The following is a 25,086-nucleotide window of genomic DNA, read 5'->3' on the forward strand; positions in this document are numbered from 1 at the left end:
GGGCAACTGAGCACCCATGCCCTCAAGTACATGCACATGTGTGTCAAATGCTGGTTCTGCAGAACCCAGTAGAAAGATGCCCACCTCCTTGACCAAATTCTTGATCAGCCTGTTTGCAGCCTGAAGATCCTCAGGGTGATTGCTCTTTAGAAGCCTCGTTAGAAGCTGAGGAATGAACGAGAAGAGCAGGTGAAACCACTTCCCTCTGTGTCAAACGGCCCAGACTAGTAGCGGCAGCAACAAGAGAACAGGGACAACAGCTTTTACTTGTGCTCACAATGACACCATGTCACTTGGGATTAGGACTATTCCCACAGACCACAGGTTTTCAATGGGGCACAAACCTGGAGGATTATATCCCCCAGGAGATGTGTGGCAAAATCTGGAAATGCATCCAGTGGGTAGAGGCCAGGATTCTATCAACTTCCTACAGTGAACAGGATAGCCCCCAGTAAGAAAATGATCTGGCCCCAAATATCACTAGTACTCAGGCTGTCCTGGGCCATGTATTCTAAGATGTGACAGACCTCGGTGATCTTGTTCATGTTACTCCCCATGCCCAGCAGAACACCACGGACGTGGGAGTCACTCAGTCATCCCTGAGGGCACTAAAGATGGCTATACTGAACCCCAGAGTGTATAAGCAGCTTGCCTAAGGTGACAGAGGATTCCTTCTCCAAAGTCTGCGCCATCCCTCATCTTCCCCCCACTTCTGCAAGTGGAAGGCATCAGTAGGAGAGGAGCCAGAGAGAAAGGCAGCCCAGGACCGGGCCCTGCTTGTTCTGACCCCATGGTCACTGAACATCTAAGTCCAAGGGAAGGGTACAGCTGAGGGGTGCAGTGAGAAGGCAGAGCGTACTACAGACTCACACATGGTCTGGAGCTTTCCTGCTACTACATTTCCCAGACCTTGCGTGTGACCGAGAACAGTAATGACCAAACGCACCACCAGTGCTCCAGAGCCCTCTCTCCATTCAGAGGCAGTCTTTGTCCCTGTCCTTACTGATGTCTGAGGAGCAACAATTATGGGAGGCAGTGGCAGAAGGAAAATGGATGGGATCAGGCTTACTGGCGCTAAAGAGAAAAGAGTTGACCCAACATACAACCAATTCTTTCCACCATCTTCCCCTAATACCACACATATATGGATACGACTGACCATCCACACTGTCTACCTGGGTTATCCTTCTGTACCTTGTTTCCCTCGGGAACACTTGCACAGATAAGGTGGAGGGTACGTAGAACGTGGTATTTATGATTTGGCCAATCCATGAAGAAAACATCCAGACCGTATGCAACCTTATTCTAAGAGCCTGCTCCAGAGAGAACTCACTAATGCACCTCCTCACGTTCTCCCACACTTTGGTTCAGAGATCAGAGCACATTCCAGGAGACACTTCAGGAGAATCTCTAAAGGAAGGGATCTGATCAGATTTCAGGTCAGCCACCAAGGCCAGGGAGAGGCTCCTTACCTTGGACTTTTCTTCATCAGCATCAAAGATAGAGCTCTTGGGCCAGGGAGAAGGTGGAGGCAAAATTTTATCCACTGGTAGTTTAGGGTCTTGCTTTACGATCCCTAAAACATGCAATTCATGAAGTTACAATATGAGTGTGGGTACCCACTGACTTCACATAAAGTCCAGAAACCCCCAGTTCCTGATGTCCCACTTGGAAAACACTGTCAATGACCTCAAAGGGATACACTCAGAGTATGACCAAGGCTCTACATCCTCCCACAGGAGACTGCAAGGAACAAGCACAAAGTCAGGGGCATCAGAGCCAACTGAGAACAGAGCCAGACTCTAGGGCTAGTGGGCCGTGGGCTTCATGCTATAAAAAATACTGATCGCTGTATGCAGGTACGTAACCTCCCAGGGCCCAGAAATTACTGTAGGATACATGATACTTCTAAAAACAGTGAGTACAGGGGCGCCTGGGTGGCTCAATGGGTTAAGCATCCGACTCTGGATTTCAGCTCGTCATGAGCTCACAGTTCGTAAGGTTAAGCCCCACATCCTCTCTCTCTGCCCCTCTCCCACTTGCGTTCTCTCTCTCTCAATCTCAAAATAAATAAACTCTGGGGCACTTGGGTGGCCGAGTCAGTTAAGTATCAGACTTCAGCTCAGGTCATGATCTCACGGCTCTTAAGTTCAAACCCCATATTGGGGTCTGTGCTGACAGCTAGGAGCCTGCTTCAGATTCTGTGTCTCACTCTCTCTCTGTCCCTCCCCACTTGTGCTCTCTCTCTTTCTCTCTCTCAAAAATAAATAAATGTTAAAAAAATAAACCTTAAATAAATAAACAAATAAGTAGATAAATAACAGTGAGTACATGTAATAGGAAAAAACGGTCCATTCTGAATCCAGGTTCCCTCCTCTACAGAGCCCTATAGACTCCCAGCTTCTGCACAGGACACAGAAAGGCATGAATTGCTCCTCCAACACTGACCAGCACGACCCTGGACAAGCCACAAATCTACCCCTTTCTTGAATCCACCAGAGTGGAGATCGCAAGGCAACAAACATCCTGGAATCTGAGGAAAGATGGGAAGGCAACACCAATGCGAGTAATTCAGATCAAATGGTTTCTTTTTTTTTTTTTTTTTTTTAATTTATTTCTAGGAGAGAGAGAGACAGCGTGAGCAGGGGAAGGTCAGAGAGAGAGGGAGTCACAGACTGAAACAGGCTCCAGGCTCTGAGCTGGCAGTCAGCACAGAGCCCGACGCGGGGCTCGAACCCACGAACCGAGAGATCATGACCTAAGAGAAAGTCGGACGCTTAACCGACTAAGCCACCCAGGCGCCCCTAGATCAAATGGTTTCTAAATGGTTTACGGGCTGGCATGAGCCAGCAAGAGAACACCACCTCTGAGGAGCACAACACAAAAGGACCAGGCTCTTCTCCACCGGGCACCCCTGGAAAGATAATGGGAAAGTTCTGACATCCCACCTAAATCCTTCTCTCTCCTTCTAGATTCTTCAACTGCTGGGGAAGGACAGCAAGCCCTGTAGTCCTTTAGAGCAGTGCTGAAAACCTACTGCAGCAGAGGAACAGAAAAGAAAACCCTGTGGCCCTGGGGAAGGGCAGGATCACCACCAGGTCCTACTGGGACCCAGGGACACAGTGTCCACTGAAGACGGGGGCTTAGAATGAACGGAGAATGACAGTGCAGACCCCCACCAGGCTCACCGGCACTGGGTAACAAGTAACAGCAGTCGGCTGTCAGGAAAGTATCTGGAATAAGACCCTCTCTGAGGTGCAGAGCAAAAAGGAAGACCTAATGCTTGGATGGAGCAGATACAGAGGAAAACTCTAGCAAATCAGCTCCCACACTAAATACAAGCTAACACCGTAGGAACTTAAAATCTGGTAGAGTAACTATGGCAACAACAGTCTCAAACCTAGCTCAACTCCTGCCCACAAGAAGGAATCCCTGCCCATTGCCAGGGATCAAAATTTATTTATAGGGTGCCTGGGTGACTCAGTTAGTATAGCACACGACTCTTGACCTTGGGGTTATGAGTTCAAGCCCCCATGTTGGGTGTAGACATTATGTAAAAATCTTAAAACCAATAACAACCTATTTGTCTCAGTCCCTAGTCCTATACAAAATGTCCAGTTCTCACACACAAAAATCCAAGAATACTTCTGTGAAGAGGAAATGCAATGTGAGCAATAGAGTCTGACCTTGTTTCTTCAGCATCTGGTAAGCATCTCGGATCTTGATATCCTCTGGAAACCAGACTGTCCAACTAAAGAGTATTTCAATGACTCTTCCTTTAACTTTCTCAGTGGTCCAGGATCCTAGGTACTGAAAATAAGAAGGAAAGAATTACAGCACTGGAAAGGATTGAGCAGACCAGCCAGCACACACTACCACTAAGGAGGTAGCCGCTGACATCCAGGGAAGTGAGCTGTCCATGGCTGGTTGAGAGGTGAGGCAACAGAGGCCAAACTCCCAGGCACTCGGCCCCAGGGTGCCTCCTGGGTTTTAAGGAGTCACCCTCCAGCACTGCTAAAACTGAGCCCACCATATACTGGTCTAGGTTAGAGCCACTGGGGACACTCATTTTTCTGAATGAAGCAAGTATGAAATATTAAAAGACTGTACTTGGTCTTTGTCCCTAGTTGCTGGCAGTTTCAACAACCCCTGGCATTTCCTGATGTACAAGAATATCTTTTCTTATTCACAACGTGCCCCCTTGGACCACACCTCAGTGTATGTTAACCATTCATGGTGGGCACTTAGTTTCAAGGGAGAGATTGACCACTTTAGAAAACCTACCATGTGATGAGAGGGTTGGAAATTTCAGCCCTAGCCCACACCCTGGGAGGGAAGGGAGCTGGAGGTAAATCATAGCCAGTGATTTAATCAAAATGCCTACATAACTCCAGATACAATCTCTGAAACGAGGTCTGGAGAGCTTCCTGGTTAAAACACGTGATGTACTGGGAGGCTGGTGGGAAAGCTCTGCTCCCCATTTCCCACAAGACCCTGGTCCATGCAGCTCTTCCATCTGCATCCTTTATAACAAATGGGTAATAACAAGAACAATGCTTTCCTATCTTTTGTGAAACTTTTTAGTGAATTATGAAACTTAGTGGAAGGTGCCAGGGGAACCCCCAAATCTGCAGTTGGCCAGAGAGCAGAGGAAGTAGCTTGGGGACACCTGAAACCCCATCTGCTATGTGAAGTAGGCAGCGCAGTCTAGATAGGACTAAGCCCTTCACAGGTGGGGTAATAACTAGTGGCAGACCTGAAATGAATTAAATTGTAGGACACACAGTTGGTATCAGAGAATTGCTGGAAAGTAGCAGGGGAGGGCTCCATCCATGTCAGGTACCCAAGAAGTGTTGCTAAGACAGTGGCCAAAAGAAAAGGTGCCAAGAACAGGCAGGAAGGGACATAAAACTTAAAGCCACACCTGGTATCGCTTGCCATTGCCATAAAAGAAAAAAAAAAAAAAGCCTGTCCTCAAGGAGTGCCTAGGTGGCTCAACTGGCTGAAAGTCTGACTCTTGATTTCAGCCCAGGTCATGATCTCACATTCATGGGATCGAACCCTGTGTCGGGCTCCACACTAGGCATGGAGCCTGTTCCGGATTCTCTCTCCCTCTGCTCCTCCCCCACTCATGTTTGTTCTCCCTCTCAAAATAAACAAACTTAAAATAAATAAATTAAAAAAAAAAATCTGTCCTCAAGCTTGAGTTCCTCACCCCTCCAAGCCACCCATCACAAGGCCATCTTTAAAGGGACAATCAATGGCAGAGCTCAGGTGATGAACACAACCAGCATCCTAGACCCTGGAGCGTGTTGGGAAAGGCCATCAAAAAAGATGTGACCACCAGCTGACCTGTGAGCTGCCCTTGGGCAATCTCAGGTCTCTCAGCTGCTCCGCTATCCTAGGAATATGGACACAGCCGTGAGATGGTGATGTGGTGTGGATGCCACTTACACAGGACACCCGATTGAACCCCTTAAGACTTCTACGTAAACTTTTCAGACGTGCTGGGTGTGGAGATCTACTCACCTTGAGGCTACCCAGGACAAGCCCGATACGTACGCTCCCTCTGCCTATTAACCCCGCCACCTACCACCCTGGAGTGGCCTCTCTCACTCTCCCTGCCCTCCGTGCAGAGGCTGATTTCAGATTACACCTGCGAAGCTCCCTTGAAGGCTCCGAGCCAATAACGAGGAACGCATTCAGGTGCAGGACATCCCCTCTCGGCTCTGTCGCAAACCAGAGACAGGCTGAGGCTCCGTTGTGAGCAGAGCTACCTCTGAACCAACAAGGGGGGCAGGAGGGGAAAGGAAGGCCGGTGGTGGGGACAGTGCAGGGGGCAGGGCCAAGTCCGGGGCGCTCACCTTCGGGGACAACACTTTGATCAGCTCATTGAGGAAGCGGAATTTGGCCACCTCGTTGTGGAATTTCTCCCCACAGTGGTTCACACACATCTCCAGCACCTGCACAGACAGCACCCCCGTGAGAAGGGAAAACCACAGGCTTCGGGCCACAGCTCAACCTGGAAGAGCATTCGCTGGAACCATGGCTGGTGCTTCCGCAACACTACAAAGACACTAGAGTTTGAGGAAGGGTGACATTTTCAGACTAAGAGAAAAATCCTGTCTGTCTGACCTCGCTGTAACCATCATGTCTGTGCCCAGGAGGAAGCTCGGTGACACGTATCCTGAGGCCACCCCACCTTTGAAGGAGACCCTTTGGGCAGGTGAAACTGGCTAGAGAATCACCTCCTAAGATGCAGGAATCTGACATGCGAAGCCCAAGGGCTGTTCAGCTGGACGCTGCTTGCTGGCTTTGCGGCTCCCCTCACTTCAGCATGGCAAAAGGGGCCTGCACTTATTTTCTTTGCTCCACACTACTGTTTAACGTTCCAAATTAGTCACAAACATGGATAAATTCAGAGGATTCATATAAAAATCTGAATTTCTGACTTCTCTTGGAAAACAAAGTTCTAGCAGCTCTGGGCCCAGACTCCCCCCATCCTGCGCTATGGCTGCCCTCTTTACACTGGGCTTGTGCTCACTAGTGCTTCCGTCCTCACCCCACAGCTCACTCATTTATGTGACCTGTCAGGCCCTGGTACATGTGGCACTTGAACTTGCCAGCCCTGGTCTCAGGAAGATAAAAGGAAATAAAACCTTCTCTTCCTCCCCACACAGTGGGCTCAATACTGCTTTCTAGAAACAGACCTCAGATGCAGCAAACCGAGCCCCGAACTCCCTATGAGACGCTCTCCACCACACTGAAATGCGACCAGGGTCCAGCACTCTCCAGCGTCACAACAGGAAAGCTTCTGCTAAGGGGCAAGCCAAACTCACCGTTAGGGCATAAAGAGCTTCTTTCTCTTGTGGAGACTGGATCTTGTGGGCCAGGAGCCAGGGTGCATGGGTGGGGCTAAAGGAAAACAGAGAGGGGCGCCTGGGTGCTTCAGTCAGTTAAGCGTCCAACTTCAGCTCAGGTTACGATACCACGGTTGAGGAGTTCGAGCCCTGCATCAGATTCTGTGCTGACAGCATGGAGCCTGGAGCCTGCTTTGGATTCTATGTCTCCCTCTCTCTGCCCATCCCCTGTTCACACACTGTCTCTCTCTTAAAAATAAACATTAAAAAAAAATTTTTTTATAAAGTAAGATAAAGGAAAACAGAGAGACCTGGGCTGTGGGCAGAGAGGAAGAAACCAAGTGGTACTGGCTGAGTATGTCCAGTCGGTCACCTCTCTTCCAGCAGCAGGGGTCCCAGAGCAGAGGTGGAGTGACTGGCACCCAGCCCACCCACGTGCCTCTGAGGGAGACCAACCCTTTACCCACCCTTCTTGCAGTGACAGCACCTGACGTCCTCCTCCTGTCCATAGGAGGACCTCATCTTGCCCACAGCCAACCCGCCCCTAAAGCTCCAAGCTGAGCACTCAGGGCCAGACCCACGTGTAAGCAGGTCACGAGCAGTACAGACCCCATATGTCCAACGACAAATGCTCAGTAAACACTAGAGCAGAAAGTGTGACCAAACTTGTCACTCATTTTCAAATGCTGAATATTCAGCAACATGTAGATTAAACATCCGATGACTGATTTGATTCTTCAGTTCCTGTCCAGATGCTCTGGAAACAGAAACCAACAAAATCTTACCCTTTTCCAGCTTATTCTTAAGAAACATGGCATTTAAATTGCGGAGAACACACTGATCTTTTTTGCACTGCTACATAACCTTGCTAGATTCTACCCGTAACATTTAGAGGTCTCCTTAAGAGCAGTGTCTTCTAACACTAAAATTTTTAAAAAATAATTGCCAATTACAAGTGGACTATTCCATTTAAAACAAACAAACAAAAAACATAACTCTGCTATTTTGGAAAAAATGTTCTCAGATCGTGGGGGGGAAAAAAAAAGAAAGAGAGCCTTACTTTTTTTTTCTTAGGTAAAAGAGACCCAAGAAAAAAAAGCATGCACTTAGTCTGAGGTATCTCCAGGGTCGTGTGTGCATGTGTGTGTGAAAGTCACCTTACCCGTTGGGATCAGTGTTCACCTGGTCACAGAAATTCTGGATAGCTGACCAATCCTGTTCTGACATGCTTGGGTCTGTGGCTTTATCTGTCAAAGAAATAAAAATAAAGAATAAAAATAAGCATCACCCCCCACCCCCCGCAATTAAAGTGACAGCCAAGGACTGTAATATCACTCCTCAAGGGGATCAGGACCCGCAGGCAGAGAGCTGAAGGGAAAGGATCTTGGCTGTGCTACTTGGCCACCATCAGGCACAGCATGTGGCACATGATGAGACTGTGGTGAAGATCTGCTGAATGAATGAACACGTGACCTCTTGTCCTGCAAGAGACTCTACTTCCGGGGCAGGGGTTGGCCTGTGTGTGCCTCCTTCATGCCTGCCGTCAGGACTTCCCCACTTTGGCCCTGCAACGAGGGTGAGCATGGGCAGACTCTGGGAGGCTACTTGTAAGTTTCTGAACTGTGTGACGGAAGGTTAGAACATGCCACAAGACTCTAGGTGGCTCCACTCGGTCATCCCGCCATCTCCTCCAAAACAATCCCCTTCAATCTAACCGTCAGCTTACTGAAATCCTTTCTAGGCGTCCTACGTTAAGAGGCTTCTCTAGGTATCAGTGGCTTGTGTGGTCTAATAAAAGGAACTCCTCACTTTCACTCTAAAATGCTGTTCCTTTCCATAAACTTACACATTCCCAGGGACCCCAGATCCAATCATGCTAGGGTCCCCTGCACTGAACATTAGTATTTGGATGAAATCTGAGGACACTAAGCGTTGAAGGCACAGGGGTACAGCCAGAGACACCTGCAAAAGTGACAGGAAGGCCTAACTTAAGACCATGCTCCACCGAGGGGAGGGGCAATCTTTGACCTTCCTGGTGCTGGATGACAGCAGCTTCGTCTCCTCCCCCCCCCCGCCCCCCCGCTGCCGCCTCACATTCCCATCCAGCCGCCCAGGAAGGCTTCCATCCTGCACGTCCCACCCCAGACTAAACCAGGCTCTCTCTCACAAAGGAACTGCTGAGAGGCCTCTGTCCTAGGCTTTTCTTTTCTTTTTTTTTTTTTTTTAAATGTTTTATTTATTTCTAGGAGAGAGAGAGAGACAGCGTGAGCAGAGGAGGGTCAGAGAGAGAGGGAGACACAGACTCTGAAAAAGGCTCCAGGCTCTGAGCTGGCAGTCAGCACAGAGCCCGAAGCGGGGCCCGAACCCACGAACCGTGAGATCATGACCTAAGCGAAAGTCGGACACTCAACCAACTAAGCCACCCAGGCGCCCCTGTCCTAGGCTTTTCTAACCACCACCCAGACCCCTTCCTGTCCAGCTCCTTGGGGCCTACCCACCTGTCCAGGGAAATACCTTCCTGATCCTGACTGAGAAGCTCTTTCAAGCTCTACAATAAGCTGATCCTAGGTCCTATTTCTGATATTATTCCTTTTGCCTGAAAGTCTTCTCCTCTCATCAAAATCCTACCCCATTCTTCAAGGCCCATCTGACTTTCCACCTTCTCCCAAAACCTCCTCCCACTGCTCCAGACCCCAAAATTCTCCTCCCTTCCAATTACTAAAGATTAAGCAGAGTTTAACCTTTCCTGACTATAGTTACACTTCTGTCATGTAGAAGTCATGTGTCTGTCCACCTTAACAGTGAGACTCAAAAAGCCAACTCCATTCTGGCTGGCAATGCCTACATTCCCTTACCTGTTCCTCTTCAAAGCTCTTTCTCTACTCTGTATCTCGAAAATCCTATTCTGGGCGCCTGGGTAGTTCAGTTGGCTGAGTGTCCGAGTCTTGATTTTGGCTCAGGTCATGGTCTCATGGTCACGGTATCAAGCCCCATGTTGGGCTCCATGCTCACAGCATAGAACCTGCTTGGGATTGTCTCTCCTACTGCCCCTCTCCCACTTGAAGTCTCTCTCCCAAAATAAATAAACATTAAAAAAAGAGACTCTAAAAGGCAAAAACCATATATTCTCTGCAGTGCTCAGTACAATGCCTAACTCAAAGGTACAAATAATTACTTGTGAAATAAATTATTTAAAGCAGTGACTCTCAGAGAGAGATTCTGATTAAGGAGGTCTGACTCATCTAAAATAATTCTGCCCTATTTAAGCTTCTTGAAGTTTTAGTTCACTACAAGGTCAAGGTTGATGCCTCCAGGCATTCAGACCTCAACATGCAACTGGACCCAGAGGCCAAGATCAACAGAATCTAGCCTTCCTCCTCCTGCACCCCCTCCCCCGCCACCAAGTGAAGAGTTAGGCATCAGCTTTTCCAAAGAAAGGAAGAAAACACTTCTTTGAAGTTGTCATGTTCCAAACCCTTAATTACTATATGTTATACACCAGGCTGAGTGTTTTCTAAGCCTCCCTTCCCTCAAATCCTCAGAAGGGAGAGCACCACCATCATCTCACCATTTTATAGGTAAAGAAACCTACCCAGCCACAAAAACTAGGAAACAACAGGAAGGGAACTTCAGTCCCAGGTCTGGCCCAAGCCAGGGCCCAAACATTTCTCATTGTAAACTTAGTTTCTTGACAGACACAAGGCCTCTCTGGAAACTAGTTTCTTTGGTTTTCTCACCATTAAGTTATCAGCTCCCTACAGCAGGAAGATGGGTCTCATTCCTCTTCACACCCTCTAGCACCTAGAATAGTAATTGGCACAAAGATCTATTGAATGAATGAATGCATGAATGATTCATCTTTTGTTATACACAGTGTGACCAGTTGGTTGGATATATTTCTGACTCCTGGAGATGGCTATTCCATTTCTGAAACAATGGTTTCCCAAAACACGCCAGCCTGTCAAGCTATCTCAGAGGCCTCTAGCAGCTCCAGAGAAAACGGCCAGCAGTTAGGTCTGATCAGGCCAGGGCACTGACCCAGGTTTGTAAGACACCCATCTGCCCCAAGGAGTGGCTAGGAGCAAGCAGGGTATGGCCAAGGAGGAACTCAAAGAACCCCTTCTCTGCTTCTCATGACTGCCACAGCCCCCCGGGGGCCATCCCCCTGGGTTTATTTAGCTGGCCCCTGGGCAGCACAAATAACACTGCCATCATCTATCTGCTTAATGGAAGCAATGTGCCTATCCATTTCAAGCCTGCTACAGGGTGAGAGGTATTAAGGAAACAGCTGAGCCCTCCAGCCGTGAGTGAAATGGCTCATCTAAGGGTGACTAAGTCAGAAGGCAAATCATCTCACACCAGCTGCCAACCAACCACTAGAGTGCTTGGAGCAGCCTGTGCTAGTAAGGTGACCCCTGAGGCTGTGGGGAAACGAGCAATCACTTCAACGGACATTTAGAATTCAATCCTTCAGGAAGTACCGACTGACCCCTACGACTGACCCCGGTAGTCCAGCAGTCATTCAATTAAGCACACTGAATGCGTCTTGGGTACCAAGACCCACCCCAGGGATCTCCTAGGTCATGCTCCAAGATAAAGAATGAGTTCAGCCCTCCAAGAAGCTGGAAGCATATAAATAGATTGTAATTTGTGTCTCTAAGAGAGGCACAAAAGGCGGGCTGGAAGGAAGACAGGACACATCACCTGGGGTTAGGTCCAGGGGGAAGGACCGATGGCAAGTAGCGCCTGGAGCACTACTACGGCTACCATCCTAGAGACCAAGGGGCCCCAGGGCTGCTTTTAAGAGCACAGGACTGGCCAATAAGCTAGGCCCACTAAGAGGACTGCTTATACCCATATAAAGAGAGAATTTCAGTAACAAAACGAGACAGGTATCTATGCAGTCATGTGGAACAAGGACCAAAATCAATTAAATTTGAGGGTGGAGGGCTACAAAACGCACAGAAGCTGCTATTTATATTTTAACTTTTAAAAATATTTATTTGTTTTTTGAGAGAGAGAGACAGAGCGTGAGCTGGGGAGGGGCGGAGAGAGGCGGAGACACAGAATCCATCCCCAGCAGGCTCTGGGCCCCATGCAGCTCGAACTCGTGAGCTGTGAGATTGTGACCTAAGCCAAAGATGCTTCAACTGACTGAGCCACCCAGGTGCCCCGCTATTTGTATTTTTTTAAATGCTTACTTACTTTGATAGTAAGCCTGAGTGGGGGAGAGGCAGAGAAAAGAGTCTCGAGCAGGCTCCACACCATCAGCACAGAGCACAATGTGGGGTTCAAACTCAAACCTCAAGATCATGCATGACCTGAGCCAAAATGAAGTCAGATGCTTAACTCACCAAACTATCCAGGCATCCCTGCTATTTGTATTTCTAAAGTATAAGCTTCTGGTAACAGCTTCCTGATGTTCCTTTGGGGAACTATTCCTCCCCCGTTCTAGATCCAAAGTTTTTCTTTTTTTTTTCTGCTAAGCCAATATGAGTGAGTTTTCTGCCATTCACAACTAAGAACACTAATAACAGTAAGGTTTAGCGCTACGTGCCAGGCACTATTCTAAGTGTTTCACATGTATTAACAACTCTAACAAGGACAAGTTACTACTATCCCCACCTTTGAGACACAGCTGCCCTGCCCTGCTTGCTGAGGCCAGATGTGACAGTGACCTGAACGTGGCAGTCATCAGATTGCACCTAAAGTAACTTCCTCCTCCATCCAGCCCAGACTCAGTGAACGAACGCAGCTATACTGTCCCTGTAGCCATACCATCAACTCCCTCACCTCCTTGTCCTTCCATTGCACCAAGTCCACTGTGCCCCGCTTCCCACACCCTGGCAAATCTAGTTTAAAGGTTTACTTTTATCTTTTTAATGTTTATTTTTGAGAGAGAGCACCTGCAAGCAGGGGAGGGGCAGAGAGATGGGGAGAGAGAATCCAAAACGGGCTCTGCACTGACAGCAGAGATCCTGATGAGGCTTGAACTCACAAACCCTGAAAGCATGATCTGAGCCCAAACTGGATGCTCAACCTCAACCGATGGAGCTACCCAGGTGTCCCCAGCAAATCTAGTTTCAACCACAGTGTGCCTCCTCTGATCCTACAAGGGGTGGAGAATCATACAACCACGAAAAATAGAAGAAACCTTTTTGATGTCCAATCAACACTCGGAGGTCCAAACTCAGAGGATCTCAGGTGTGAAGGGGGAAGGTGATCCTGCCCCTCTCCCAGAGGGGACACTTGGCAGTATCTGGAGACATTTTTGTTTTTTTCTGGACGTTTTGGTGTGTGCTATTGGCCTCTAGTGGATTGAGGCCAGATTCTACTAAACATCCTATAATGCACAGGACAGGCCCCCGCAGCTGTTATGGAGCCCAATAGGTCCTGGATGTCAAGGTTGAGAAACCCTGCTCTCAAGCGTACAGGTGGGCTTGCTTTTGTTTCCCTTACCAGCCAGTTCCCAAACTTCCCCACCGCCTTCCTGGATCCCCTGGCTCCCCCACAGCCCCCAACACTCAGCAGGGAATGGTGGCAGTGACATTGAAACTTATTTGCATGTGTAATCATCTTTATCTCCTTCCCCAAACATTCACAAGGTGCCTTTCTTCTCTGCAAAGCCAAGGCACCCCTTTCTGCTCGGGTTCTGACCTCCCTAGCATCTCAAAGCCCCTTGCCAGGAGTTAGAGCACTCGACTTGGAATTTAAGGATAGTTCCTCAAAGGAACAACAGGCTAAAGATCTCCTCGTAAGATCTCCTTTAATCCTGAATTCCCTCTAGCAATCCTCCCTCCTTCCTTTCACAGAGGCCATCAAAAAAAAAAAAAAAAAAAAAAAAAAAAAAAAAAGGGCTGGTGACCAGGAGCTACTCTCTCCCTACACCAAACTTCATATTTCAGAGTGGTTGCCGACTCCTCAAAACTCAAGAGATTTCACATAAAAACGTAGGTTCTAGCTTTACCTGGAAAACTAGAAGATCCAGCACCGTTTGGGATATTAGCATAAAACGTCTGGGGCTCAAGAACCCCCTCCTCTGGCAGTCATGTATCCTATTATCTCCTGCACTGGGTCAGCTGACAGCTGTCCTCTCACCCAGCCTACTCTCTTTGGCAACTCCAGTCTAGGCGTGTTCTCCACCACCTCCTAATTAACCGTTTGTCCCCACCACTTAACTCAAAGATGCCTCATCAGTAACCTTTTAGTTGCCAAATTCACAGTTTCCCCTGCTCCTGCCTGACCCTCCTTCATCTTTCTGCAGCAAAGCTGCCTCCCACCTGCGCCCTTCCTTTGAGATCTGTGGCTCCCCACCCTCCCAGCTACCCCCCCACCCCACCCCCCAGTGGCTGCTTTCCCCACCTGCTTCCTAAATGCTGAGGTTCTCCACGCTCCATCTGCAAAGCTCTGCTCTGGACAAGCTCTCTGCCAGTGAACTGAAGATTCCCACACTGACCTCCAGCTCTTACCCTCTCTGCAGCTGACCGTCTGCCTGGAGAATCTCTTTCTGGCTGTGCCACTTCCACCTCAAACTCCACAATGCAACCATCTCTTCCTTCTTAAACAAGTCCTCCTCACAGTTGAGTCATTGTAACCAACCAGTTATCCTGAGCCCAGAGATCCATCCTAGACTCCTCCTGGTTTCCTGCCTCCGTTTGAATGCATCAAGGCTGCAGACTGTGCCCACTAATGATTCCCATGCCAGTCCGAATGCCTTTGTCTTTCTTCAGCCTCTAACACTACGGAAAGACCTTTTTTATTTACTCTCCTCCTTAACCAGTTTGGCTCCACATGGCTGCAGGTGATGCTTTTAATAGGTGTACCAGATCAGATTCTCCAGCTGAAAACTCCACCCCAACCCCACTCCAGAATAAGATATAAACTCCTTTCTGCAGCATACAAGCACCAATTAGCCCTGCAGCCTCTTTTGCAGGCTTTGTTCTTCAGGCTTTGCACTCTAGCACTACCAACTACTGGTTCCCAGAATGCTCCACACTGCCCTGTCCCCAGCTTTTGCACATGCAGTTTCCTGTGCTTGAGATGTTCTTGCCTATACTGTCTACTCAAATGCTGGATTTGCTGTGACAATCCCCAGATAAACAGACCAACGCCTACCACCGTGGTCCTCCACCCTCAATGTGCATTAGTTATGACAAGGTGCCCTTACTGCGGGCTTGGAACCGTTAAACAATTTGTGATCAATGACCCTGTGTTATGCATCCCAGGACTTCCAGCACCTAGCACAGCCCAATACAAGTAGCACATTCTCTGTCCTCTTTGAATTTCAATTCCTCAACCGTAACACAGGGACATAACCCCTACTCTCCAGGACTGTCGTAAAGCTTACCATACACATACATCTAGCCAGAGTAAGCACGCGCACAAGGTATAAAGGGCTTGTTTTGTCGTTAACGACAGCAGCCAGCAGGCGATCTGTGCCAGCTCCAAAGAGACCGCAGGAGGCTGCCTGGCTTGCACGAATAAGTCCAGTCCCCTTCAGTGTAAACGTCCCCATCTCCAAAACGTGGTTAATAATAGAAGCTGCCTCTTGGGGTCGTCATGAGGATTAACAATGGCTGAACTGCTTCTGGCAGAGTGCTTGACACAAAAGAAAAGCTCAACAAACGCTAGCCATTACGTTTATAAGGTTTATGCACTGCGACGACAGTGGGGGTGGGCAGTGGCGGGGAGGGGCCAAGACTCGGGTCCGCCGCGCGGCACTCGGCCGGATCTCCGCACCCCGGCCGGGCCCAGCTCCCTCCCCCACGGCCACCTGCCCGCCGCCGCGTCCGAAGAAAGGACTGGGGAGTCAGGAAGCCGGGCCTCACGTGTGGCGCTGAGCCCACGCCGAGGGACGGCCCCCCTACTCACTGAGCCACAGCTCCAGCGCTGCTGCCGGCCCCGGGGGCCCCTCGGCCGACTCCGTCCCCGCCGCGGCCTCGGCCCCCGCAGGCACCGTTGCCGCCGCCGCCATGGCCCCAACCCCGCTGCTCAGGCCACTGCCGCCCCTTCCCCTCTGGCCGCCGCCGCCGCAGCCGTTCGGCGCGCTCAGGGGCCGCCGACGCGGCCTGGCACGTGATGGGGCGGGGCCTCAGGCCCCGCCCCATCGGTCCGGCCCCGCCTCCCTGCGGTCTAGGGTCCAGGGACTCTGTTTTACCTAGAAGCTTCCTCTCCGCCGGGGCCGCATTCGCCCAGTCTTCTAGACTAGCAATGGGGTCAGAGCCCATCAAGCCAACTTCGCGAAGCCTGCACGCTCTCCTTATGGAGTAGGCTTGTCGGATGAAACGCAGGACGCCCACTTAAATTTGATTTCAGATAAACTAGAAATAGTTTGGGGGCATTTTTACCTAACAGGGCCTTGCGCCACGCCACCTTCTCTGAAATGACATGCCGGCTTTCCTCCATACTCCCTTATTTTCTGCATCACACATTACACCATAGATGTACTAGAGCTTTGCTTATTTTGCTAAAGGATAATTTTTCCCGAAAACGTCATGATTCTCACAAATATTGAAATGAACACGTATTAAATATTTTAACCCTTTAATTAAAAGAGGGGCTGCAAGCAGATGCTATAATCCATTCAAAAGAGCAAAAGGGTTGGGGGGTCTGGCTGGCTCAGTTGCTAAAGGATGAGAGTCGATTTTGTGGTTGGTGTGTTCAAGCCCCACACTAGGGGTAAAGATTACTTAAAAATAAGATATTAACCAAAAAAGGCTTAAAAAGGTAAATTTATACAGAATGACAGAATGTTGGAACACATGGACAAATGGACACAAAACCAGCTTTTCCACAGAAGTAACGGTTGTCCAGCCAGCCAGCTGAATAATTTGCATTACTATCAGTTTTCTACAAGTAGCCACCTTGTAAGAGGTCTCTGCCAGAAAGAAAGGCAATGCGTAATTTTCCTTCCAAGCACAAAGTGTTGATACTCCATTGCCTGTTTCACCCCACTAATAAAAGCAAAGACTTTGCTCTCTATGCTTCTATATCCCCAGTACCTAGAAGAATACCTGGCACACAAGTGCCAATAAATATTTGTTGAATGGCTGAGCCAACCCTGGAAGCCATAAGAGGCAGCTGTGAGGCTTTGTCCCCTCTCTGAAAGAGGACACCAACCTTTCTAATTTTGGCCTCCGACAAGTCGACAAGTCGTTGATCAAGTTCGTTCCAGCTTATCTCTTAACTCAGGCAAAAGCCCCCACCCCACCCCCCCAGAGGAAAGCATCCCCTGATGGGAAACAAAACTAACCCCTCAGGCAATAAGGACCACCCTGGGCCAGCAAGTCCCCTCCTGCCTGACCCTAAGACAATCACGACGTGATCTTAACTGCCCACTTGCACGTACCCACTGAACTTTGTCCCACATTTTCCTTACATAAACCTGGAAGTACTTTCGGCACTTTGGAGATAGTCTTTATTAGTCTGCTCTCTTCTCGGCATTGGCCTCACATAAATAAATCCTTTTCTCGTTTCACTCCGGTCCCCTGGCCATCCACCCCCTCCCCTGCCACCCCCACCTCTCCCAACCCCCCACCCCACCACCCCCGCTTCCCCCAACCTCCCCTCCCCCCGCCCCTCGGCTTTCTGCTTTTGGATTTTGTCAGCAGTGAATGGCCAAACCTGGTCTGTTTGGGGCCTCCAGAGCTAGGTGCTTGCTCTTGCACCCTTTCGGCCCAGTGATATCCCTACCCCAAATAAATACACAATCTAAGTGAAGTACAACTGTTGTGCTGTAGCCACACACATCTCCTGCTGACAGATTGCTGCCCAAAGCACCCTTCTATATGGAAACTGTCACTAAAGGGTTCTGCAGGACAAGGAACTGACATGTTTACTGTGTGCCTGCTTCTACACTAAACCTTTTTTTTTAAGGTTATTTTTGAGATAGACAGAATGTGAGCGGGGAAGGGGCAGAGAGAGAGGGAGACACAGAATCCGAAGCAGGCTCCAGGCTCTGAGCTGTCAGCACAGAGCCTGACACGGGGCTCATACGCATGAACTGCAAGATCATGACCTGAGCTGAAGTCGAATGCTTAACCGACTGGGCCATCCAGGTGTCCCTATACTAAATGTTTTACCTGTTTTACTAAATGAGTTGCTGTAACAAAATATCCCAGACACGGTGGCCTAAATGACAGACATTTCTCATAGGTCTAGAGGCCAGGAAGGTGCTGCAGATTGGATTCCTGGTGAGGCCTCACTTCCTGGTTTGCAGAGGGCTGTCTTCTTCCTGTGTGCTCACAAAATAGGGGGAGAGGAGGCAGTGGAGGGAGGTGGGAAGAGGGGGAAGGGGAGAAAGCATGCCCTGTGGTCTCTTTTCTTTTATAAAGACACTAATCCCTTCGTGGGCACCCCACCCTTGTGACCGCATCTAAACCTAATTAACTCCCAAAGCCACCCCCCTCCAAAATCCATCACATTGGGAGTTAGAGCTTCAAGAATTTTAGGAGACCCCTTCCAACTATAACATTATTCACATAGGAGACGTTTTGTATTTCAATGAAAACTGCATTGTCTATAGTGCATCCTTCTTTATTTTTCCCTCCTGGTTCTTTGGGAATTATGTTACATCTCCGAAAGCTATAGGTTAAAGCAATGAAAAGTTACTGTCTATAGGCATGCAAATGAATTCCATCCCAGGAAGATACTACCCTCTCCATGTGGAAAAACCGGTTTGTCTCCATCTGCACATTCATTTCAATATTCCTAATCTATAAATGTGTCTGTACTTTGGATTCTTCTTTGAACTGGTTGTAAAATCTCATCAGTGTCTTCATTAAAGAGTCAAATAAAATCTTTCACACATGCTCATCTCTTGAAAATTCTAAACACTCGGCAGCACTACAGCTGGGCTTCCTCATTGCGACAAATGTCTGGTGATGACCAAAGAACCCGCCCTGTGGAGGGGCAGGAGCTCTTCCGTTTGCCAGGGACCATCCATCACTTCCTAAATATTTCTTCTACTTGGTTCCTGATTTTAAGCAACTGCACTCATTTAACATTTTGACATGTGGTTCAGCAGTTTTCCAACTGGCATTTGTTAAAATCTCCTGGAGGGCTTACTAAACTACACAATGCAGGGCCCACTCCATTTCTAATTCAGGGTCTGGGGTGAGGCCCAAGAATCTGTCCTTCTAATTAGTCCACAGGTGATGCTGATGCCGATCACTGGTCTAGGGACCACAACTGAAAGGTTAAAGGGTAAGTGGCCAGTAAGGAAGTGTACTGGGAGTTCAGGGTAGTGGTTGGGTTCATAGATCACCGAACTTCTGGCACCTTATAGATGCAAAAGTTATTTTATCTATAAGGTGCCAGAATCCTCTGGCTCTCCCTATGCAGCTCTCAGCACCAATGGGGGCCAGTTGTACCCGAAGTTCTTTCTTTTTTTTTTAAAGTATTTTTTAAAATTTTTTTTTAATGTTTTATTTATTTCTAGGAGAGAGAGAGAGAGACAGCGTGAGCAGGGGAGGGTCAGAGAGAGGGAGACACAGAATCTGAAGCAGGCTCCAGGCTCTGAGCTGGCAGTCAGCACAGAGCCCGACGCGGGGCTCGAACCCACGAACCGCGAGATCATGACCTAAGCGAAAGTCGGACGCTCAACCGACTAAGCCACCCAGGCGCCCCCCGAAGTTCTTTCTTTTGCTTGTCCTGTTCTCTTAGCCTGGAATGACCTCCCTCTACGTTCAAACTACCTCAGCATTGGGCTGCCAGATTTAGCCAATAAATATAGAAGAGGCCCAGCTAAATGTGAATTTCAGACAAAGAATTTTTTAGCACACGTATGTCCTAAATATTGGATGGGACATACTTATACAAAAACAATTATTCACGAGGTGCCTGGATGGCTCAGTTGAGCATCCTACTTCGGCTCAGGTCATGATCTTGCGTTCATGAGCTCCAGCCCCATGTTGGGCTCTGTGCTGACAGCTCAGAGGATATCCATATCCATGTACCACTCTGATGGCCTCTCCACCATCACCTCCGCACTTACATTACTGTAATTGTTAGTCTCACATGAGACTCTCATCTCTTTAGCATGGGGGCCTTCTCTTTTGTTTTTTGTTGTTTTAAAGCTTAACAAATGTAAATACATACATACACATATAAATATGTAAATAATTGGGGGTGAGAAATATCTGTGAACTGAGCATTTCTAATAAATGAGCCCCTATTATTCCTCTCCAATCTCCAGGCCTAACAGCATCTGGCACACAATGGCTATTTGTCAAATGAATGAATACAGGATTGAATGGATTCAGTTTAGAGGGGTTCTACAGGTAAAGGCGGCCTCCCTTCCTTGACTGGGCTGTCATGCTGCAATCAGGATTGGGGGAGGGGTGGCAGTGGGCAGAGCTGAGGGGACTCTGGCCCAGAGGGAAAGGCCATGACCCTAACATTTGGCCCAGCTATCCAGGATGAGCTGGAGATCCCCAGGGCATCATAATGAGCATGAGTGCCAAGACAAACTTGTACTGACTTCTAAATTAAAAAAAAAAAAAATTCATATCCTGTGATTCACTAATGAAAATAGTAACCACAAATGATGCGAAGTTCCTGCACGCTGCAAATCGGTATTCTAACTAAACATAGTGACTTTGGTAAAGCCAGCGCCTGTGCACTTGACTGCTCACCCTGACCATTCAACTCAATCAGAGGCAGATCTGGTCTTTTACTCAACAGTATCTGCTGAGCCCCGACTATGTGAACCAGCGCCATGCTCAGCACTAGGGGTACAATGGTGAAGACAGAAGAGGACCCTGTTCTCGTGGACTCTCTGGTCTGACACTAACAAATAAGTGCGGAACTGCTTATGTACACAATTACTTATGCGATCAATTCCTATCGTGTGGTTTGGAAAAGAATAGGCTGCTGCTGATTAATTACAACAGGAAGACCTTCTGGGAGGAAGTCAGAGGCTTCCCTGAGGTGACAGCGGGCTGGGACCCGAAGGCTAAGAAAGAGGTGACCAGGCAGAGCCAGAGGAGAGCAGGTGGACACGCCTTCCAGTCACAGAGAACAGTAGTTACTATGAAGGCAGGAAGGAGACGTGTTAGAGACCTTGGGGAGGCTTATGTGGCTGGAGACCAGACGAGCATAATGAGCACTGAACACCCACTGCTCCCCAACCCAGCCATGTACCTCATGGAAGAACTGGCCCTGCCCCCAGCTCTGGGTCTGACTGATCTGTGAGGATGCCTCTCCTACTTCCCCAGAAGTTCAAGAGTGGGGAAGCAGAGCCGGAAGGGTGCTTGGAGAAGTCCCCTTGCTTTTAGTGAGAGAGACACACGGAAAGCCACTATCACTGATAGGGCATGAAGGAGGAAGTGCAGAGAGGCCCAACCACTGAAGTCAGCCAATTAATTGCAAGCAGAATCAATCGACCCGAGGCTATTGGCTAGGGCCAACAGAGCAGAGATGGAAAGACCCTGGGTGCTTAACTGATGTCACTGAATGTTTAATTAACCAACCCTAGAGCCTGCCTTACCTCTGAACTTCCTGTTGCATGAAATTCTAAATCTTCCTTTAAGCCTGTTTTAATCTGATTTTTTTTTGTTGTTTTTTGGGTTTTTTTTTTGCATCAGATGGCACCCTGATGTCCTTAACCTGGCAAAGATGGGCCATTTGGAATTTCCCTCTGCCTGGTTTCTCGGCCACTTTGACGCCCCCTCAACTCCTACTCTTAGTTCCACTGGATCTTAGCCAAAAGGCCAAGAAGCGGTCCCCTACCCTTAGTTCCAATCATGCCCACCTTTGTGAAGTTCCCCTTCCTCCTTCTGCTTGGAATACCCTTCCAATCCCCACAGACCTGGGAAACTCCTAGGCATCCCTTAGGAGCCAGTTCAAAGGTCACTTTATCTGTGAGGCCTTCTGGCACCTCTGAACAGGTTAAAAGCCTCCCACTCTGGACCCTGCTATCACTCAGAGAGGCCTCACTTTCCAAGTATTCATCACTCTGGTCCCTGGGAACATAGGAATTGTGTCATAAGACAGATATATTAACTGATGAATACACCACATCCAATTTGAGTCCCCACTGTACATCCTTCTATATTGAACTATTCCATTTGTCCCCACCCTTTAGAGTCTTTGTCAAAAGTCAGTGTCTCATAGAGGGGTGCCTGGCTGGCTCAGTCAGTGAAGCATGCAACTCTTGACTTTGGGGTTGTGGGTTCAGGCCCCATGTTGGGTGCAGAGATTACTTAAAAATAAAATTTTTATTAAAATTTTTAATATATTTTTCATTTATTTTAGAGAGAGAGATACAGAGAGACAGTGACAGAATGCGAGACGGGAGGGGGAGAGAGAGAGACACACACACACACAGAATCTAGAGCAGGCTCCAGGCTCTGAGCTGTCAACACAGAGCCTGATGCGGGGCTCGAACCCACAAACTGTGAGATCATGACCTGAGCTGAAGTCAGATACTTAACCGACTGAGCCACCCAGGCACCCCAAAAATATTTTTAAAAAAGTCTATGTATCATAGATAGATGGATTCAAAGCAAGTTACAGGCAGTGGACCAGACTGTTAACTACAATTGCAAATCTTGCAGGAGAGAAGCTTGCAATGAAAGCGATGCTGGGAAACTAGGAGAATTTGGCAGAATTGGACCAGCTGATGCCTGTCACTTCTGAACACACTAGGCTGACTGATGGGGCCTAGTCAGCCCCATCATAAGATCTTCACTTGATTCCCTACTACGTGTCAGGCAATATGCCAGGTACCGCGGTTATAACCAAGAATGAGACAAACTTCTGCCTGTCTTAATCTTAGGTTCTTTAGCGTAGGACAGGCAGTAAACATGTGCAACTACACTAGATAAGTTCATGTAGTAAGAAGTATTACATATAAAACATATCAGGAGGATTAAGGCAATATGAATGAGAGTCCAAATTTGGCTACAGAACAATGGTAATTTTCAAGAAAAGATTCCAGCTGACCCAAGTGAGGCCAGTCAGATTGCTCCTGGGAATCTGGGCAAGGAATACTCGTTATCCAATTGTTGAAACAGGTCAGAGCGAGGATTCACTTTTAGGGCTGCAGCAGTTGCTGGCAGAGTGAGAGAAAGCCAGCCTGCAGGGGGAAGACAGAGCAGAAGACATGTTAGAAACTGCAGTCTCAGACGGACTCAGTGGGTTTACAGGTACAGATTCAGTTTCTTGTAAGGGTCAGCTGGAAGTACTCCCCTCTGGATCTCTGAGAGTCTTAACTCTTCCAATAAAGCCCTTTTGCAGCTTAAATTAGTCTGAGTGTGTTTCTAGGCTTTGCAACCAAGACTGCCATTTCTAAGAATGAAATTACTGGTGGTGGAGAAGACAGTAACAGACACCATAGAAATGAACTTTACATACATCATCTATTTTAATCCTTAGAACTCTGAGACACGAACAACTGTTACTCCATTTTGCAGACGAGGAAACTGAGGTAAAGAAGTTACAGTAAGTAGGCAGTAGAACTGGATTTTGAGTCTAGACAGTTGCCCTACGCAGCCTTTACCACTTCACCATGCTCTCAAAAGTGCTGGGGGATGGACTTGAGGTTATTTCAGCTGTGTGAAATCCCTTCACACACGCCCACGGTCCTGAGCAAAACCCCAAGTCTGAAGACCCAGGCTTCCTCCAATTGAGGAAGTGGCAGCAGCTTTATCGACTCACGAGTCAGAGTTTCTCGTAACTGTCCCGTGTGTCATAGAAACAGCAGCTCTGATATCACTCAGTGAAGAGTTGAACTTGGACTCTGGGTTGTCATAAGCCTGAGTTTAAATCCCTGCTTTGCCTCATATTATAACCTCAGAAGAGTTCATGAACTCTTCTGAGCCTCAGTTTCCCTACCTGTAACACAGATATGAGACTACCTCTCTCATGGGGTTCTGGAAATTGAATGAGGATGGACTACAGTGTTTACTGGCATAACGTGAAGCATAGCAGTGGTCGAGACTCACAGGCGTGCACAGTAAGCCCTAAGGATGAGTATCCTGCGTCTCCTTCTGTGGGAAATACGCGTGGTTCCTTCATTACCCCTTCTTCCGGAAAAAGTTTCCTACTTCTCCTTGGGAATGACTGCATTGGATATAATCCTTGCGGGTCTACCTATTCCTGGCTAACAAATGGCAACACAACCAGAGCTAGTGGTTCTCTTTAATCTCTGGTGTCTAAAAAGTCACTCTCTTTATAAAGTTTTTTTTTTTTTTACTTTATTTTTATTTATTTTGAGAGAGAGAGAGAGAGAGAGGAAGGGAGGGGCTGAGAGAGAGGGAGACAGAATCCCAAACAGGCTTTGTGCTGTCACAGCAGAGCCTAATGTGGGGCTCAAACTTGTGAACTGTGAGATCACGACCTGAGCTGAAATCAAGAGTCAGAGACTTAATTGAGCCACCCAGGCGCCCCAAGACACTCTCTTTTTAGACTCTAAATCTTTTATTTTATGTTTAAAAAAATTTTTTTAATGTTTTATTTATTTCTGAGAGAGACAGCGTGAGCAGGGTAGGGTGAGAGAGAGAGAGAGAGGGAGACACAGAATCTGAAACAGGCTCCAGGCTCCGAGCTAGCTGTCAGCACAGAGCCCAACGTGGGGCTCGAACCCACGAACCGTGAGATCATGACCTGAGCCAAAGTCGGACGCTCAACCGATTGAGCCACTCAGGCGGCCCTAGACCCTAAATCTTTTAGGGGTGCCTGGGTGGCTCAGTTGGAAGAGCATTTCAGTTCTTGATCTCCGGGTTGTGAGTTTGAGCCCCACCTTGAGGGTAGAGATTACTTAAATAAAATTAAAAAAAAGAAATCCAAATCTTTAGCTGCGACATCCAAAACTAAAAGGGAAAACACAAATGGGGAAACAACAGTTTTATTACAACAGTAATAGAAAAACCAGCTGGGGGTCAGAGGTCCCCGTTGAAGAACAAGACCGGCCATTGGCTCCTGCTGCCCTGACAACCAGAGCGTCCCTGGTTCCCGCCTTTCCCAAGCCCCGATTCTTCGGCTTTTCTCACAGATCCCCTGCCTCTCCCACAGACTTACACTCCCCATAAACTCACAGTCTCCAATCAACTTATGTTCGGCAGAGTTGGTTTCTATTGCTTGCAACCAAAGAATTTTTATCTAATGTATTTTTTCAAGCAAAGACTAGGACTCCGTAATAACAAACCCTTAATCTCCTTTCCCTAGTCCGCTGGGCAAAGGGCTCTCGATCGCTGGGTGACAAATCATCCTTAAACCAAGTGGC

General features: G+C 48.2%; 1 protein-coding gene across 1 annotated transcript in view; it reads right to left on the bottom strand.

Annotated features, from left to right (window-relative positions):
• The window catches only part of GGA2 (golgi associated, gamma adaptin ear containing, ARF binding protein 2), a 33,803-nt gene extending 17,939 nt beyond the window's left edge, over positions 1-15,864 (bottom strand). The window contains exons 1-7 of the mRNA XM_039234417.1: positions 15,732-15,864; positions 8,023-8,107; positions 6,840-6,915; positions 5,865-5,963; positions 3,687-3,810; positions 1,473-1,576; positions 85-165 (exon numbers count right to left, since the gene is read on the bottom strand). Coding sequence (XP_039090348.1) covers positions 85-165; positions 1,473-1,576; positions 3,687-3,810; positions 5,865-5,963; positions 6,840-6,915; positions 8,023-8,107; positions 15,732-15,834 — 672 coding nt within the window. The 5' untranslated portion in view covers positions 15,835-15,864. The remainder of the gene's footprint in view (positions 1-84; positions 166-1,472; positions 1,577-3,686; positions 3,811-5,864; positions 5,964-6,839; positions 6,916-8,022; positions 8,108-15,731) is intronic.
• Between the last annotated feature and the right edge of the window lie 9,222 nt (positions 15,865-25,086).

This window comes from Hyaena hyaena, unplaced genomic scaffold (genome assembly GCF_003009895.1).
Source record: "Hyaena hyaena isolate Hyena2069 unplaced genomic scaffold, ASM300989v1 scaffold_88, whole genome shotgun sequence".
NCBI classification, from domain to species: Eukaryota; Metazoa; Chordata; class Mammalia; order Carnivora; family Hyaenidae; genus Hyaena; species Hyaena hyaena.